At 43.7% G+C, this 14554-nt stretch overlaps 1 protein-coding gene across 1 annotated transcript in view; it reads right to left on the bottom strand.

The window, feature by feature from the left end:
* LOC122563543 (parkin coregulated gene protein homolog) overlaps positions 1–14554 on the bottom strand; it is a 294523-nt gene that overhangs the window by 94965 nt on the left and 185004 nt on the right. The window contains exon 4 of the mRNA XM_043717409.2: positions 4258–4429. Within this exon, the coding sequence (XP_043573344.2) occupies positions 4258–4429 (172 nt within the window). The remainder of the gene's footprint in view (positions 1–4257; positions 4430–14554) is intronic.

The following is a 14554-nucleotide window of genomic DNA, read 5'->3' as shown; positions in this document are numbered from 1 at the left end:
GACTGCAGATGCTGGAGATCAGAGTCAAGATTAGAGTGGTGCTGGAAAAGCACAGCAGGTCAGGCAGCATCTGAGGAGCAGGAAAATCAATGTTTCGGGAAAAAGCTCTTCATTCCTGATTTATTCCTGATGAAGGGCGTTTGTCCGAAATGTTGATTTTCCTGCTCCTCAGTTGCTGCCTGACCTGCTGTGCTTTTCCAGCACCACTCTAACCTTGACTCTAAGTTAAGATAACAGAGCCTTAAATTAATCTTCTTTAAATGGAGCAGATTCCCAACGACTGTAAACAAAGGTCCTGGATGAAGAACAGATTTACATATATAAAGTTTTCTTCCACTGTCAAGAATGAATTTTCTTCTTATAAACCTAGATAATTTTCTTCTTATAAACATCATTATAAAGGATTCAATGTTTCAAGTCTCGAATGACTCTTCTTCAGAATTTTGGATCATCCTGCATTCGAAATGTTAACACCGTTTCACTTTCTCCACAGTTGCTGCCAGACCTGCTGAGTTTCTCCAGCATTCTTGTTTCACATTTCCAGCATCTGCAGCATTTTGTTTTGATTACAAAGGATTTTCCGGCCTCTGTGTTAGGTTGCGAGACAGTGACGTGGTTGGAAGGACAGAGAGCTTGAAAATTAAAGGCGGTAAAATAGGAATCTTGGAAAGGAGAAGAAAATATGGCCTCGGTACCAACAAAAAATAATGCATCAAAGAAAATACAGACAATATAACACCATAAGCAGAAGACGTAACTTTCCTTTCAACAATTAACATGATGTTCACCATGTACAGAAGATGATTGTTCCTTCATGAAATCACTCCAGCACAATCCCTCAGCTCCAACTATTTTCAGCTGCCGTTTGACATCATGAGCTCAGGTGTGAGGTTGCATTTTTGATTCATTTGCTTGTCCTCAGATAACGAGATAGTGTGTGGCCCCATCCAGGCTTGGGCTGATAAGTGATGAGGAAAATTCACACTCCTGAAATGTCAGGGAACAATCGAACGCCAGCATGAGACTATAACCAACAAATTCTCATCCACAGCATCTAGAGGGCAGCTGGTGAAAATACGGCTCGAGTCACTGTTAACCATAACTTCAATACGTGCCTTGGCTATAACGGCAGGTCAGAAACTGGTTATATTGCAATGCATAACACACCTCTTGACTCCTAAAAGCCTCTCCTCCATTTACTCCTTTTCCCAGAGTTGAAATGTCTAACACAAGGGGGCCTGCATTTAAGGAATGTGGGGGAAAGTTCAAAGGAGATGAGTGGGGCAAGTTTTTTACTCAGAGAGTGGTAAGGTGTCTGAAATGTGCTGTCAGGGTTAGTGGTGTAGGTGGATACGATAGGGGTGTTTATGAGACTTTTAGATTCGCATATGAATAAGCAAGAAATAGATGGATATGGACCATAGTCAGGCAGAAGGGATTAGTTTAACTTGGCGCCATATTTGGCACAACATTGAGTACTGAAGGGCCTGTTCCTGTGCTGTTCTGTTCTATGTTTTATCTAAGGAAAAAGTGTGATGGAAAATTCTCCAGTTGGCTGGGTGCAGGGTGTTGGTCGCCGGCGCATTGAGAGTGTTAACCATTCCCCAGTGTGTTCAGCCTCAACAAGGCCCAGGCATTGTTCATGGACCACAGGGAAATTAAGGCTTTTGCATGGTTGAAATGTCTTCATTTTAAACCCAATCAACAAAGTATATAATTTACCAAAACACCCTCCACCCACCTCATTTTGTGTAGGCAGACAAACATTCAAATGTAATAGATTGTTAAAAGTTTGATAGACTCTACTTATACCTCAGTAAAGAAAAATAGAAGGTGTCCTGTTTTCTTCATTATCTAGAAGGTGTTGCAAATTAACTGCTGGCTAGTTTCCTGCACTGCTCTTTGTGATATTCACTACCAGAGATTTCCAGAAAATAGTTACTGACCAGGTTTTAAGTGTAAACATAGTCACATGTGTTTCAAAACCCATGATACATAAGATTTCAATTTTAACTGAGGCAGGACAGTAAAAGTAGTAATTTTAACAAATTGCAAACAAAGTTATTTTAATTACCATTTTTCAATTGTACATAGCAGATTTCAGAGTATTATGTAGGCTTTAATAAAGTCACTTATTATTCCTTGAGTTTTTCATTTTAAAAAAAATGGCCTGTTAGGCACGTTTCTGAAATCTTTTGCTAACTCTCTTCAATCATGTGGCGTGTTTGTCATTGTACATGACATCAGGATGTCAGATTCCTTCCCTACCACACTTGCACAATTTATTGTAAGTTGCTATTCAGGAACATCCTAGCAGCTGTTCCAGACAGATAGATCTTTTGCCTGAGAAATGTAGATAAAGGAGTCAAGGGTCATTGCTTTGGTCTTATTTTTGAGGCATGATCACCCATTCACAGGAAGAGGTACTCTGCACTTCCACGAATTGTGGCTTTACGACAAAGGAGCAAATGCGAATCAGTCATGAAATTTAAAACAAAATCTCGCTTCACAGGTTGCATTTTGCACGTGTGCTACAGAAGAATAAATGCTGTACAGCTGTCTGATCAGCAAGGTGTCGCGGCTCCTGTACCCAGTCTTCATTTCCCTGATGATACAGTAGTGACCAGTGCTCCGTGTGAACTTGTCACACTTAATAGCATCTGACCCTGAGAAATGATGAATAGTCTTAGCCACTGGGAGTTGGGGACGTGGATCTCTGCTCACATAATGTAACAGTTGCTGTTAGTTCCAATGGGAGCAAGCAAGAGCACATTCCTACAAATCAAGAAATAGTTCTGAAAATGAAATCACTCCTTTAAATTGGAAGCCACTTTAATAAAATTCTTGCTGATCATTTTTGAAGTATGAGAAATTGTAAAGTGTTATTGGAACAGTGATTCCATTTTTACGTTTGGTCTTTAAGTTGCATGCACAATGCTTTCATTTCCAATGACAAGCATTCAAGGGAAGAATCAAAATCCTGTACTAGAGTCATGCAATTTTTAATTGGGAATGGGTTTAAATGATTTGTTCCTGAATCTTAAGTATTATAAAGAGTGGGATATCAGCAGACTTGCTTGACTTTGCACAGTCCCTCTCTGTTGTGTTCTTTTTGTTTCAAACCTACTGTTCAGAGTCTTCTATGTCAAGGACCACTGTTACTGAAATAGACCTCCATGATATCACAATAGGGCAGCTACACCTGTCTCCGAGGGTGATACCACCCAATAAAGCACTGACAGAATCAGATCTTTCTTGAATAGATACTCACAAGCTCAAACATATTTTCATGGTTTGGCTTGTCTGCAATAATAAAATTATTGCTAAACAAGGCTGAGGTACTACTGGGTAATCTTTGTATCTCAGAGGTTTCACTGCAACTTTCACGTTGTGATTTGGTTAACAACAGACCTCAAAATTACATCTTTATGAATACACACGAGAGAAAATCTTCAGGAGCAGGGACTAGGCAGCATAAAACGCTAAGTCTCAGACCAAGTACAGTAATCTACATTGCTCATTGTGTAAATAGGGAACTTACATAAGTATATTACAGTGGCTGACATCAGACATCTCAGTTTACTGAGCTGAATTCTCGTTGAGAACAAGGCAATTACTGTATGTGACTCGGTTACTGGTACAATGTATTAGTATCCAGTCACCCAATCATAATGTGGCCACAGTAAAAGTCCGTGATATCAGTCAACAAGATATAAATGTTCCAGTATACATTGGTTTTGCTGTTCCCATTCAGGCTGTTTTGATTCTCAACTCCCTTGTCTGCGCCACTGAATTGTCATAAATCTAGCTGCAAGCTAATTTAGAGATGGAATTTCCCATGGAATGTCAAGTGGCTTGTGGAGTGTTGTCAACAAACCGAAATTCAGCGCATTATTACATGTTAGTCTCTGTATGTGTGCATGGAGTAAAGAGAACCTTCAGCTTCTGTTGGTTGCATACAGTGCTCTATAACATTGCATTGTCCATTCGAGCATTTCATATCTGGGTTACAACCTGTTGCTCGCCATGCCTGAACTCTGGAATGCTTCCACTACACATCATCGCCTCTGCACTTAGCTTTGTGACTTTGTGTCATGCTTAGTTTTATGATGCTCCTGTGAAGCATCTAGGAACATTTCATCATGTTAAAGGCATTAGATAAACACAAGTAAGGTGTTGTTTCTTGAAGCCAATCCCATGTATCTTTCAAACAAATCCCTATGCCCAAATGGTTAAAAACAGAGTTCAGTTTCTTACTTTTTATGGGGATGATAAGTTGAGGGATGACGGGAAGGACCTTTGTTGCACCATGCTCCAACAGATCGTGGACTCCTTGTCTGGCAAAAAGTTCATATGGATGGGTTGTCTCACAAAGGCCGTCAAAGAAAAGAGGCAGGTAGTGATGGTAATCCAGTTTTTCAATTTCCACCTGGAGAAGAGAGCAATAAGTAATTAATCCGTCAGGAGCACATGGTCAGAATTATAAAGGCTTTTGATAGAGTAAATAAGAGGAAACTGTTCACACCAGCAAGAAGGTTGGTAACCAGAGATTAAGTAGGTAAAAACAATGACTGCAGATGCTGGAAACCAGATTCTGGGTTAGTGGTGCTGGAAGAGCACAGCAGTTCAGGCAGCATCCGAGGAGCAGTAAAATCGAAGTTTCGGGCAAAAGCCCTTCATCAGGAATACAGGCAGAGAGCCTGAAGGGTGGAGAGATAAGTAAGAGGAGGGTGGGGGTGGGGAGAAAGTAGCATCGAGTACAATAGGTGAGTGGGAGAGGAGATGAACGTGATAGGTCGGGGGCGGGGGGAAGGTGGAGTGGATAGGTGGAAAAGAAGATAGGCAGGTAGGACAAGTCATGGGGACAGTACTGAGCTGGAAGTTTGGAACTGGGGTGAGGTGGGGGAAGGGGAAATGAGGAAACTGTTGAAGTCCACATTGATGTCCTGGGGTTGAAGTGTTCCGAGGCAGAAGATGAGGCGTTCTTCCTCCAGGCATCTGGTGGTGAGGGAGTGGTGGTGAAGGAGGCCCAGGACCTCCATGTCCTCGGCAGAGTGGGAGCGGGAGTTGAAATGTTGGGCCACAGGGCGGTGTGGTTGATTAGTGCGGGTGTCCCGGAGATGTTCCCTAAAGCGCTCTGCTAGGAGGTGTCCAGTCTCCCCAATGTAGAGGAGACCACATTGGGAGCAACGGATACAATAAATTATATTAGTGGATGTGCAGGTAAAACTTTGATGGATGTGGTAGGCTCCTTTAGGGCCTTGGATGGAGGTGAGGGAGGGGAAGGTGCCAGGATGGGAGGGTGGGTTGTAGGGGGGCGTGGACCTGACCAGGTAGTCATAGAGGGAACGGTCTTTGCGGAAGGTGGAAAGGGGTGGGGAGGGAAATATATCCCTGGTGGTGGGGTCTGTTTGAAGGTGGCGGAAATGTCGGCGGATGATTTGGTTTATGCGAAGGTTGGTAGGGTGGAAGGTGAGCACCAGGAGGGTTCTGTCCTTGTTGCGGTTGGAGGGGTGGGGTCTGAGGGCGGAGGTGCGGGATGTGGACGAGATGCGTTGGAGGGCATCTTTAACCACGTGGGAAGGGAAATTGCAGTCTCTAAAGAAGGAGGCCATCTGGTGTGTTCTGTGGTGGAACTGGTCCTTCTGTGAGCAGATACAGCGGAGGTGGAGGAATTGGGAATATGGGATAGCATTTTTGCAGGAGGTAGGGTGGGAAGAGGTGTAATCCAGGTAGCTGTGGGAGTCAGTGGGTTTGTAAAAAATGTCGGTGTCAGGTCGGTCGTCATTAATGGAGATGGAGAGGTCCAGGAAGGGGAGGGAGGTGTCAGAGATGGTCCAGGTAAATTTAAGGTCAGGATGGAATGTGTTAGTGAAGTTGATGAATTGCTCAACCTCCTCGCGGGAGCACGAGGTGGCGCCAATGCAGTCATCAATGTAGCGGAGGAAGAGGTGGAGAGTGGTGCTGGTGTAATTATGGAAGATCGACTGTTCCACGTAGCCAACAAAGAGACAGGCATAGCTGGGGCCCATACGTGTGCCCATGGCTACCCCTTTGGTCTGGAGGAAGTGGGAGGATTCGAAGGAGAAATTGTTAAGGGTGAGGACCAGTTCGGCCAAACGAATGAGAGTGTCGGTGGAAGGGTACTGTTGGGGACGTCGGGAGAGGAAGAAACGGAGGGCTTGGAGGATGGAGGTGTAGAGGGATTGGATATCCATGGTGAAGATGAAGCGTTGGGGGCCGGGGAAACGGAAGTCTTGTAGGAGGTGGAGGGTGTGGGTGGTGTCTCGAATGTATGTGGGGAGTTCCTGGACTAGGGGGGATAGGACAGTGTCGAGGTAGGTAGAAATGAGTTCAGTGGGGCAGGAGCATGCTGAGACAATGAGTCGGCCAGGGTGGTCAGGCTTGTGGATCTTGGGAAGGAGGTAGAACCGGGCAGTGCGGGGTTCCCGGACTATGAGGTTGGAAGCTGTGGGTGGGAGATCTCCTGAGGTGATGGGGTTCTGTAAGGTCTGGGAGATGATGATTTGGTGATGGCGGGGTGGGGTCATGGTCGAGGGGGCGGTAGGAAGAGGTGTCCTCGAGTTGGCGTTTGGCTTCAGCAGTGTTGAGGTCAGTGCGCCAGACTACCACTGCGCCCCCTTTATCTGCTGGCTTGATGGTGAGGTCGGGATTGGAGCAGAGGGATTGGAGGGCTGCGCGTTGTGAGGGTTAGAGGTTGGAGTGGGGGAGGGGGGTAGACAGGTTGAGGCGGAAGGCATTGCCTGAAAAGCATGTAAAAGAAAATATAATAGTAACTTTCAAAAGGGAGTCAGATCCATAAAATGGAATAGTACAGCACAGAAGGAGGCCTTTCAGCCCATCTGTAACAATATTTTCAAAAAGGAACTCAGAGGATAATTCAAATTAAAAAGACGTTAATACTTTGAAATGAATGCATTGGGTGGATGCATTCCCCCAATTTGAAATTTTGAAATTTACAAGATGAGGCAGACTAGTGGGCCTTATACAATCTCCTGTTCCCTATGTCTTGATATTGTTTATTTTATAATAAGCAGTGCCCAATTCCGTGCAACTGACTCTGTAGTCATCTCAGCCATTGCATTCAAAATGGAGGTCAGATGTGACAGTCATACAAAGGAGAACTCTTTCCAACAGGTTTAACCTAATAAGATCAGACAAAGGGGAGAGGGTGTCTGGCCCTCATTTAAGGTTTTTCTGTCCAAGTTAAATGGGGATCCGTTCAGTTATTGGACCCTCCCATTGCCTCAACTGTATATAAATGCAATCTTATACAAGTAAGAAATGTCTTTGATTTGCTTGTTGGATAGAGTCAAACTCCAATGTTTGTTTGAAACAAAAATAGAAGTTGCTGGAAAAGCTCAGCAAGTCTGGAAACATCTGTGAAGAAAATCAGAGTTTACGTTTTGTGTCCAGTAACTCTTCCTCAGAACTGACCCAAAATGTTAACTCTGATTTCTCTTCACGGATGCTGCTAGACCTGCTGAACCTTTTCAGTAATTTCTGTTTTTGTTTCTGATTTACAGCATCTGCACTTGTTTCGGTTTCTATTTTCCAATGTTTGTTTGTTTCTTCAAATGCCAATACAGAACCCAACTGCTTTAGTGACTACATATGTATATAAAGATATTTTTATGAATAAAGTATATTTTTGAAATTAAAAAATGCCCAAAGTGACTGGAACCCATCCTCTGCCCTGCTTCAATTTGTCTCTGGACTTGAAAATCCTTGAAAATGTTAATGCTTCCCAGATCCAGCCTCTCTCATGGCTCTTCATTTCAATCTTCCTAATGTGTCACAGACTGGAACAGTTCTAATCCTGCTCATAAAAGACTCACTTTAACAATATAAACATGGCCCCATATCCCTCTTCATCCATCTCAATCTATCTACAGCAGGTAATACAGTCAGCCACACCATCCTCTTCCCAGTTGTTCACTTTGCAATCACTACATCTCCAACAATGCCTAATTATTGACAGAACAACTCTTATTTTCTGTTTCAGCCTCATACCATTACAGTCTGAGTCACTCAAGGACCCATATTGACTCCTCCCCTGTCTGGTTGACTTGTCCACCATTCATTTGCAGATGTAGGGTTAAGTTTCACATGTAAGAGCATGTAATCTATCTTTTCACCACATTTCTCGACCTACAATGCCTCTGCATTGTTCGTTTATTTGCCTGATTTCGAATCCTAGATAAGCCACATTTCTTTTCCTCTAAACATGGGTTGACCAAAAGAATGGTCTTTTCTAACTCACACCTAACGCTTCTACATCCTCTTCCCTGATTCCACTCACTCCATCTCTAGTGTCTCAGGTTGTACCTTCATGTTGGCAACTCTCATAATTGGCCATTGTTCATTGCTGTCAACATCTTATAATGGCATATCTGATCTGAGATGTCCAAGGTAGATTTGCTGCAATTAGTCCACACAAATGTTTCCAAGTGGGTAAAGTATACCCTTGAAACATCATAGACAAAATTCCGACTCGGTCTTGATAAGCAGTAAGTGGGTTTATTATATATTATTTAACAGTTAGTTGCATTATGACTAAGATATGTGAATGTCTCTTCTGTATCTCGTGATGTTACTCAACTGTAAGTACACATTATTACTTCAGGTACATGCTGTTAACACTAAGACTAATCACTGAAGCACTGTACACATTCTGGTGATCACACAGAGAAGTGGTTAACTCCATCCAGGAACAGTCCTTTGTGTTAGCAAAGCTTATCTTGTGATGCTAGTTAACTCTTTCATGTCCTAACTGCCTCATGTGACAGGAACCTATTCAACCCAAGTTAAGCCTTTCACCCCATGTCCTCTCCATCACAAACACAACTTGCTTCCAGCTTTGTAACATAGCTCATCTCTGTTTCTTCCTTCTGTTCATATTGACATTATGGTTTGATCACATTCTGACTCAATTATTTTGATATTCTCATTAGTCTCTCATTTCCACTAATCAGAAACATAATTCCACTCAAAACTCTGCTTTTTATTTCCAATCCCATACAGGTTCTGTATCTCCTCTCATCCTATCTTCACTGACCTACTTTTGCCTGTCTCATTCCCCAAAGCTTTACATTCAAAATTCCCAACACAGTACATGGATTCCTTCATTCTAGGGAGAATATGATTGCACTAGAGATGAGGAGATTCTCTCAGAAATTGCCTGGCCTGGAGGGCCTTGAGCTGAGGAAAGATTGGATAGGCTGAAGTTATTTTCCTTTGAACAGTGGAAGTTGAGAGGACCTAATGGTGGTATATACAATAATGAAGAGCATAGAGAGAGTGGATAGCAATTCTTCATTTAGTAGAGGGATATATAACCAGGAGGCATAGATTTAAAGTGAGGTAGAAGGCTAAGAGAGGAGGTATGGAGAATATTTTTAACTCAGAGGATGCTGAGCGCCTGGAACTCACTGCAGAAAGGATGGGTGCATTAGAAATCCTCACAACATTTAAGTAGCAATTAGATATTCACTTGTGTAGCCATGGCCTCCAGGGCTATGAGCCAACAGTTGGAAAATGGGATTGGTGTAGTCAGATCTTTGTTGACCTGCACAGGCATGATGGGTAAAACGGCCTCTTTCTGTGTTGTAAATGTCTATGAGTAATAAAGTCAATTTGGGGGCAAAACTTTGAAGTGTCGGAACTTTTGTAATGTCAAGAATTTGTGTAGAGTTTGGAATAATACCTTGAGACAAAAGATTGCATTTTTAGTCCTTTTAATAGAAATGTTATAGAAATACATTACTAACATATGTTTTTGGAGGTACTGATGGTATTTGATAAACTCTTCTTTTTGTGTCTCTCCAAAAGAGAAACTCAAAAGACAGACTTTATTTGTTTTCTTTTTAGGAATGTGAAATTGTAATTCTCTGTTCAAGATGACTTATATTTTGAATGTGATGCTCCTTTAATATTATGGCTGTGTGAGCATTATTATGGCTGTAAAGATAATGATGGTTCCAAATCCTAGTCATCAGCAATACTTATGAATATTGTACACAGGAGCTTTGACTTCTCCATCAGGAACACTAAACAGCAGTGCATATTTCAAAAGTCCTGTTTGTGCATGCAGTAGGTATCTAATGGCATCAATGATAGTGCATACAATCTCTCAAGTACTCCTAATTTCATAAAATATTTTCCTTCTTATTGTATTCCGCTGTCCTAGCACCAGCAAATTGCAGTGAAATTCAAATGCCAATCTTATAGAAAAGACTTGCTCCTGATAATGCAAATGTGCTCAAGCAAGCAATGATTTGATAATGGCATGCAAGGAAGCTCAAAGATAAGCACATAATTTTACAATTGCTGCTGTAGCTCATATAGCACACAGTTATCATTCTCCTTTTTTTTACTTAGAGTTCAAGGTTATGAATGGTATGTGGAACACAATACCATAGTGGCAATGACAGGGCATTTAGGAATTTCTACACTCTATGAATAATTCAGCCACTGCTCATTACTGCACATCTCGACACATAAAGAGTCCCAATCCCCTCCAGGAGAGGCTTCAAATTATATAGAATGCATTTAATCCTTTGTTTTCTGTGTAATTTTGTTAGCAACATTGTTGTTAAAACTGTTAAATAAAGTAGAAAGCTCGTCATACTCATTCATCATTTTCCTCCATTCATGAGTTGTGCTGGCCTGCAATTTGAATATAAAACTATATTAAGCAACTACTTTAAATGTCAATCCATTTCTGAAAACCTGTTTGTTTGAAACTCTTAAGGGTTTCATCTTTGCAAGTCCTGACACCTTTTGCAGTTGCTGGATTTCCTCTTGCGATATATGTTGGGCATTTCATTTTCAAATTTCAGAGCCCTTCAAAGGTCTGGGGAAAAGTCAGTCCAATTTTGAGAGGAAGGAGGGAACATTGTGATTGCATTATAGAATGCAAAGGGTGTTATGCAATTTGAAATATGCATTGAGACCAGACTCTTCCAACTGTGGAGATGGGAAGGCAATGAAATCAGGCAGGATGGTGGCATCTCAGAACCTTTCTTCATCCACTCAGCTTAGACTCTGAGTGAAAGGGCTCAAGTTCACCCTCACCACAAACTGAGTCCCTTAAATGGTCAACTACTGATGGCTGAAGGCCTATTCTTTCTTTGGATTGCAACTATTCCAGCTCCATTTAGAATGGGAGTAGTGAGTCTGCCTGGTAAACCATTGCAGTCAGGATATGAATTGGATGGGTGGGGGAATGAGTGAGTCCTGTGGGGTTGAGGGGGACTGGGGAGTTGGGAAAGGTAGAGCCCAATTTATGGGCGAAGCAATGGCCTGGTGGTCTTTTCGCTGGACTGTTCATCCAGAGATACAGGTAATGTTCCAGGGAACTGGTTCAAATCCCATCACCGTAAATGGTGGAATTTATATCCAATACAAAAATCTGGAATTAAGAGTCTAATGGTGACCAGGAACCCATTGCCAATTGTTGGGAAAACCCATCTGATTCACTAATGTCCTTTAATGAAGGAAATTGCTGTCTTTACCTGGTCTGGCCTACATGTGACTCCAGACCCACAGTAATGTGGTTGACTCTGAACTGCCCACTGGGCAATAAATGCTGGCCTCAAGATTAGAGTGGTGCTGGAAAAGCACAGCAGTTCAGGCAGCATCCGAAGAGCAGGGAAGTTGACGTTTCGGGCAAAAGCCCTTCATCAGGAATGGTATCTCTTATGAGCCCATTTCATAGTTTTCTACTTGCTTTCAAGAGCAAGAGCTCATTAAAAATTAACACTTGTTCCTGATGAAGGGCTTTTGCCTGAAACGTCGATTTTCCTGCTCCTAGGACGCTGCCTGACTTGCTTTTCCAGTACCACTCTAATCTTGACTCTAATCTCCAGAATCGGCAGTCCTCACTTGTGCCTAATAAATGCTGGCCTGGCCAGTGATACCCACAGTTGAAAAATGTGGTGCTGGAAAAACACAGCAGGAATCTGAAGAAGGGCTTACGCCCGAAACATCAATTCTCCTGCTCCTCGGATGCTGCCTGGCCTGCTGTGTTTTTCAAGCACCACATTTTTCAACTCTGGTCTCCAGCATCTGCAGTCCTCACTTTTTCCCAGTGATACCCACATCTAGTGAATGACTATTAAAATAATCCACACTTGGGCAATGGCGTGGACACAGGGCAGGGGGGTTGCTGCTGAGAGCCACTCATTGCCCTTGCTTCCATTCTCACCTTACCAATCGCCCTGCAATCCTCAACCCCACAAAGCCCCTTTCAAGCAAGGCACCCAACAAAAATAGAAGATCCTGGCCTGAATATCCCCTGCCTAGTACCGTGACAATGGACACATCTGTACTTGCTCTTGAAAGCAAGTAGAAAACTATGAAATGGGCTCATAAGAGATACCATTCCTGATGAAGGGCTTTTGCCCGAAACGTCAACTTCCCTGCTGTTTGGATGCTGCCTGAACTGCTGTGCTTTTCCAGCACCACTCTAATCTTGACGCCAGCATTTATTGCCCAGTGGGCAGTTCAGAGTCAACCACATTACTGTGGGTCTGGAGTCACATGTAGGCCAGACCAGGTAAAGACAGCAATTTCCTTCATTAAAGGACATTAGTCATGGTCATTTTGCCCAGTACACCTGTATCCACGGCTTTAGCATATAATCCTGAAGATACTAGATTGGAAATATTCTGAAGAAGTTAGATTGGAAATAGTTTTAATCTGGGCGGCACGGTGGCACAGTGGTCAGCACTGCTGCCTCACAGCGCCAGAGACCCGGGTTCAATTCCCGCCTCAGGCGACTGTCTGTGTGGAGTTTGCACATTCTCCCCGTGTCTGCATGGGTTTCCTCCGGGTGCTCCGGTTTCCTCCCACAGTCCAAAAATGTGCAGGGGAGGTGAATTGGCCATGCTAAATTGCCCGTAGTGTTAGGTGAAGGGGTAAATGTAGGGGAGTGGGTTGTGCTTCAGAGGGTTAGTGTGGACCTGTTGGGCTGAAGGGCCTGTTTCCACACTGTAACTAATCTAATCTAATCTGTTCTCTCCAAAGCCCATCTACACATATACTTGCAGTTACGTGAGGAATTTCACAACAGTTTTACACCACTTTGTCAATAGTTCTGAAAATGACACCTGAGGAAGGAGAATGCAAAAGAATTATTTCAAAATTTCTTAGAGAGATCACACAGAGCTGTGTGAGATGGAACTGGCCACACAGGGGACTGGATTGCTCTATACTGAATGTCTATTCATTTGAAGGGCCGAATGGCTTTCTTTCTTCTCTTTCTGTAATGTATCTGACTTTGCGTGTTCAACAAGGAACTCTAAAAGGAGAGAAACTGAAATCGAGTTGCGAAAGCAGAGCAGGCTGTCATGAATAATGAACTCCAAGTTAGAAGTGGTTATGATGACAAGGAAAATGTATTGCATTGGATTTTCTGAGCAGTTGGAATCTCACACAGATTGCCGTTCTGTTTTTAACAAAAGAAGGGAGCTCTGAATTTCTGGAAGTAGATTCCAATCAGAGCTCCTTCGGAAAATGGAGCCATACCCCCCGTTCTTTACAGAGCATAGAACTGTCAGAGGAATGGAAATCATATCCCCTTTCACAGCAGTCAGTGGCCATTATCTAACACATGAAGGTACCGACAGCTACTGTGACAGCTTGGAGCAGTACCACCACGCTGCCTGCGCGAGATCCTGCCAATCCTCTGGGAAGACAGACGCACCAACACCAGCGCCCTCAACTAGGCCAACATCGAGACACTGATCCTCCTCGATCAGCTGCAACGGGCTGGGCACCTTACCCCCCCATGGCCCCCCCCCCCCCCCCCCCCATCATGGCCAACACGGGACTCCCCAAGCAGGTGCTCCACTCCCAGCTCCCAAACGGCAGGCCAGCCCCAGGTAGGCAGGTGAAGTGCTTCAGGAATCCCCTTCAGGTCTCACCGGGGAAGTGCAGCATTCCCACAGACTCCTGGGAATCACTGGGCCAAGTCCATCCAAAGTGGAGGAGAAGCATGTGGGAAAGTGTTGATTACCTTGAGATTTGCCGCTGGGAAGAAAACGGAATCTGGGGAAAACAGTGAAAGGAGCGCGCTGCCCCACAAATGCCCCTTCACAAGACCACTTTTTGCTCCGAGTGTGGCAGAATCTGCGGAAGCAGCATCAGTCTGTACAGCTGCCCACAGACTCAGCCTGAGAATGGGAGAGAGTCATTCTCATCTGCTAGGCAGGGTAGAGTACCTGACGGATACAATACCAGGTAAGAAAGGGTTAGGGTGCCAAGGGTAGGATTCCGGATGATTAATGGGGTAAAGAGCCTAGGGAGTAGATTTGCAACTGGGTGGGATACAAGGGTGCCAGGTACATAGTCTGCCAGCTGGAGAGGCATTAAGGTGACAGGGTTAGGATGCCAGGTAAATAAGTTGCCATGATACCAACTGGGTAGGGTACCAACTGAGGAGGGGTGGTATGTCAAGGTAGGATGCCAGATGAGTAGTTGATAGGGAGCCTAGTAAGCAGGGGCTAACTTGGTCAGACATGATAACTGT

This window comes from Chiloscyllium plagiosum, unplaced genomic scaffold (genome assembly GCF_037043375.1).
Source record: "Chiloscyllium plagiosum isolate Xiang-an unplaced genomic scaffold, Cpla_swu_hap1 HiC_scaffold_30, whole genome shotgun sequence".
In the NCBI taxonomy this organism is placed as follows: Eukaryota; Metazoa; Chordata; class Chondrichthyes; order Orectolobiformes; family Hemiscylliidae; genus Chiloscyllium; species Chiloscyllium plagiosum.
The sequence above is the reverse complement of the archived record's forward strand: the minus strand, read 5'-3'. Positions and strand labels throughout refer to the sequence as shown.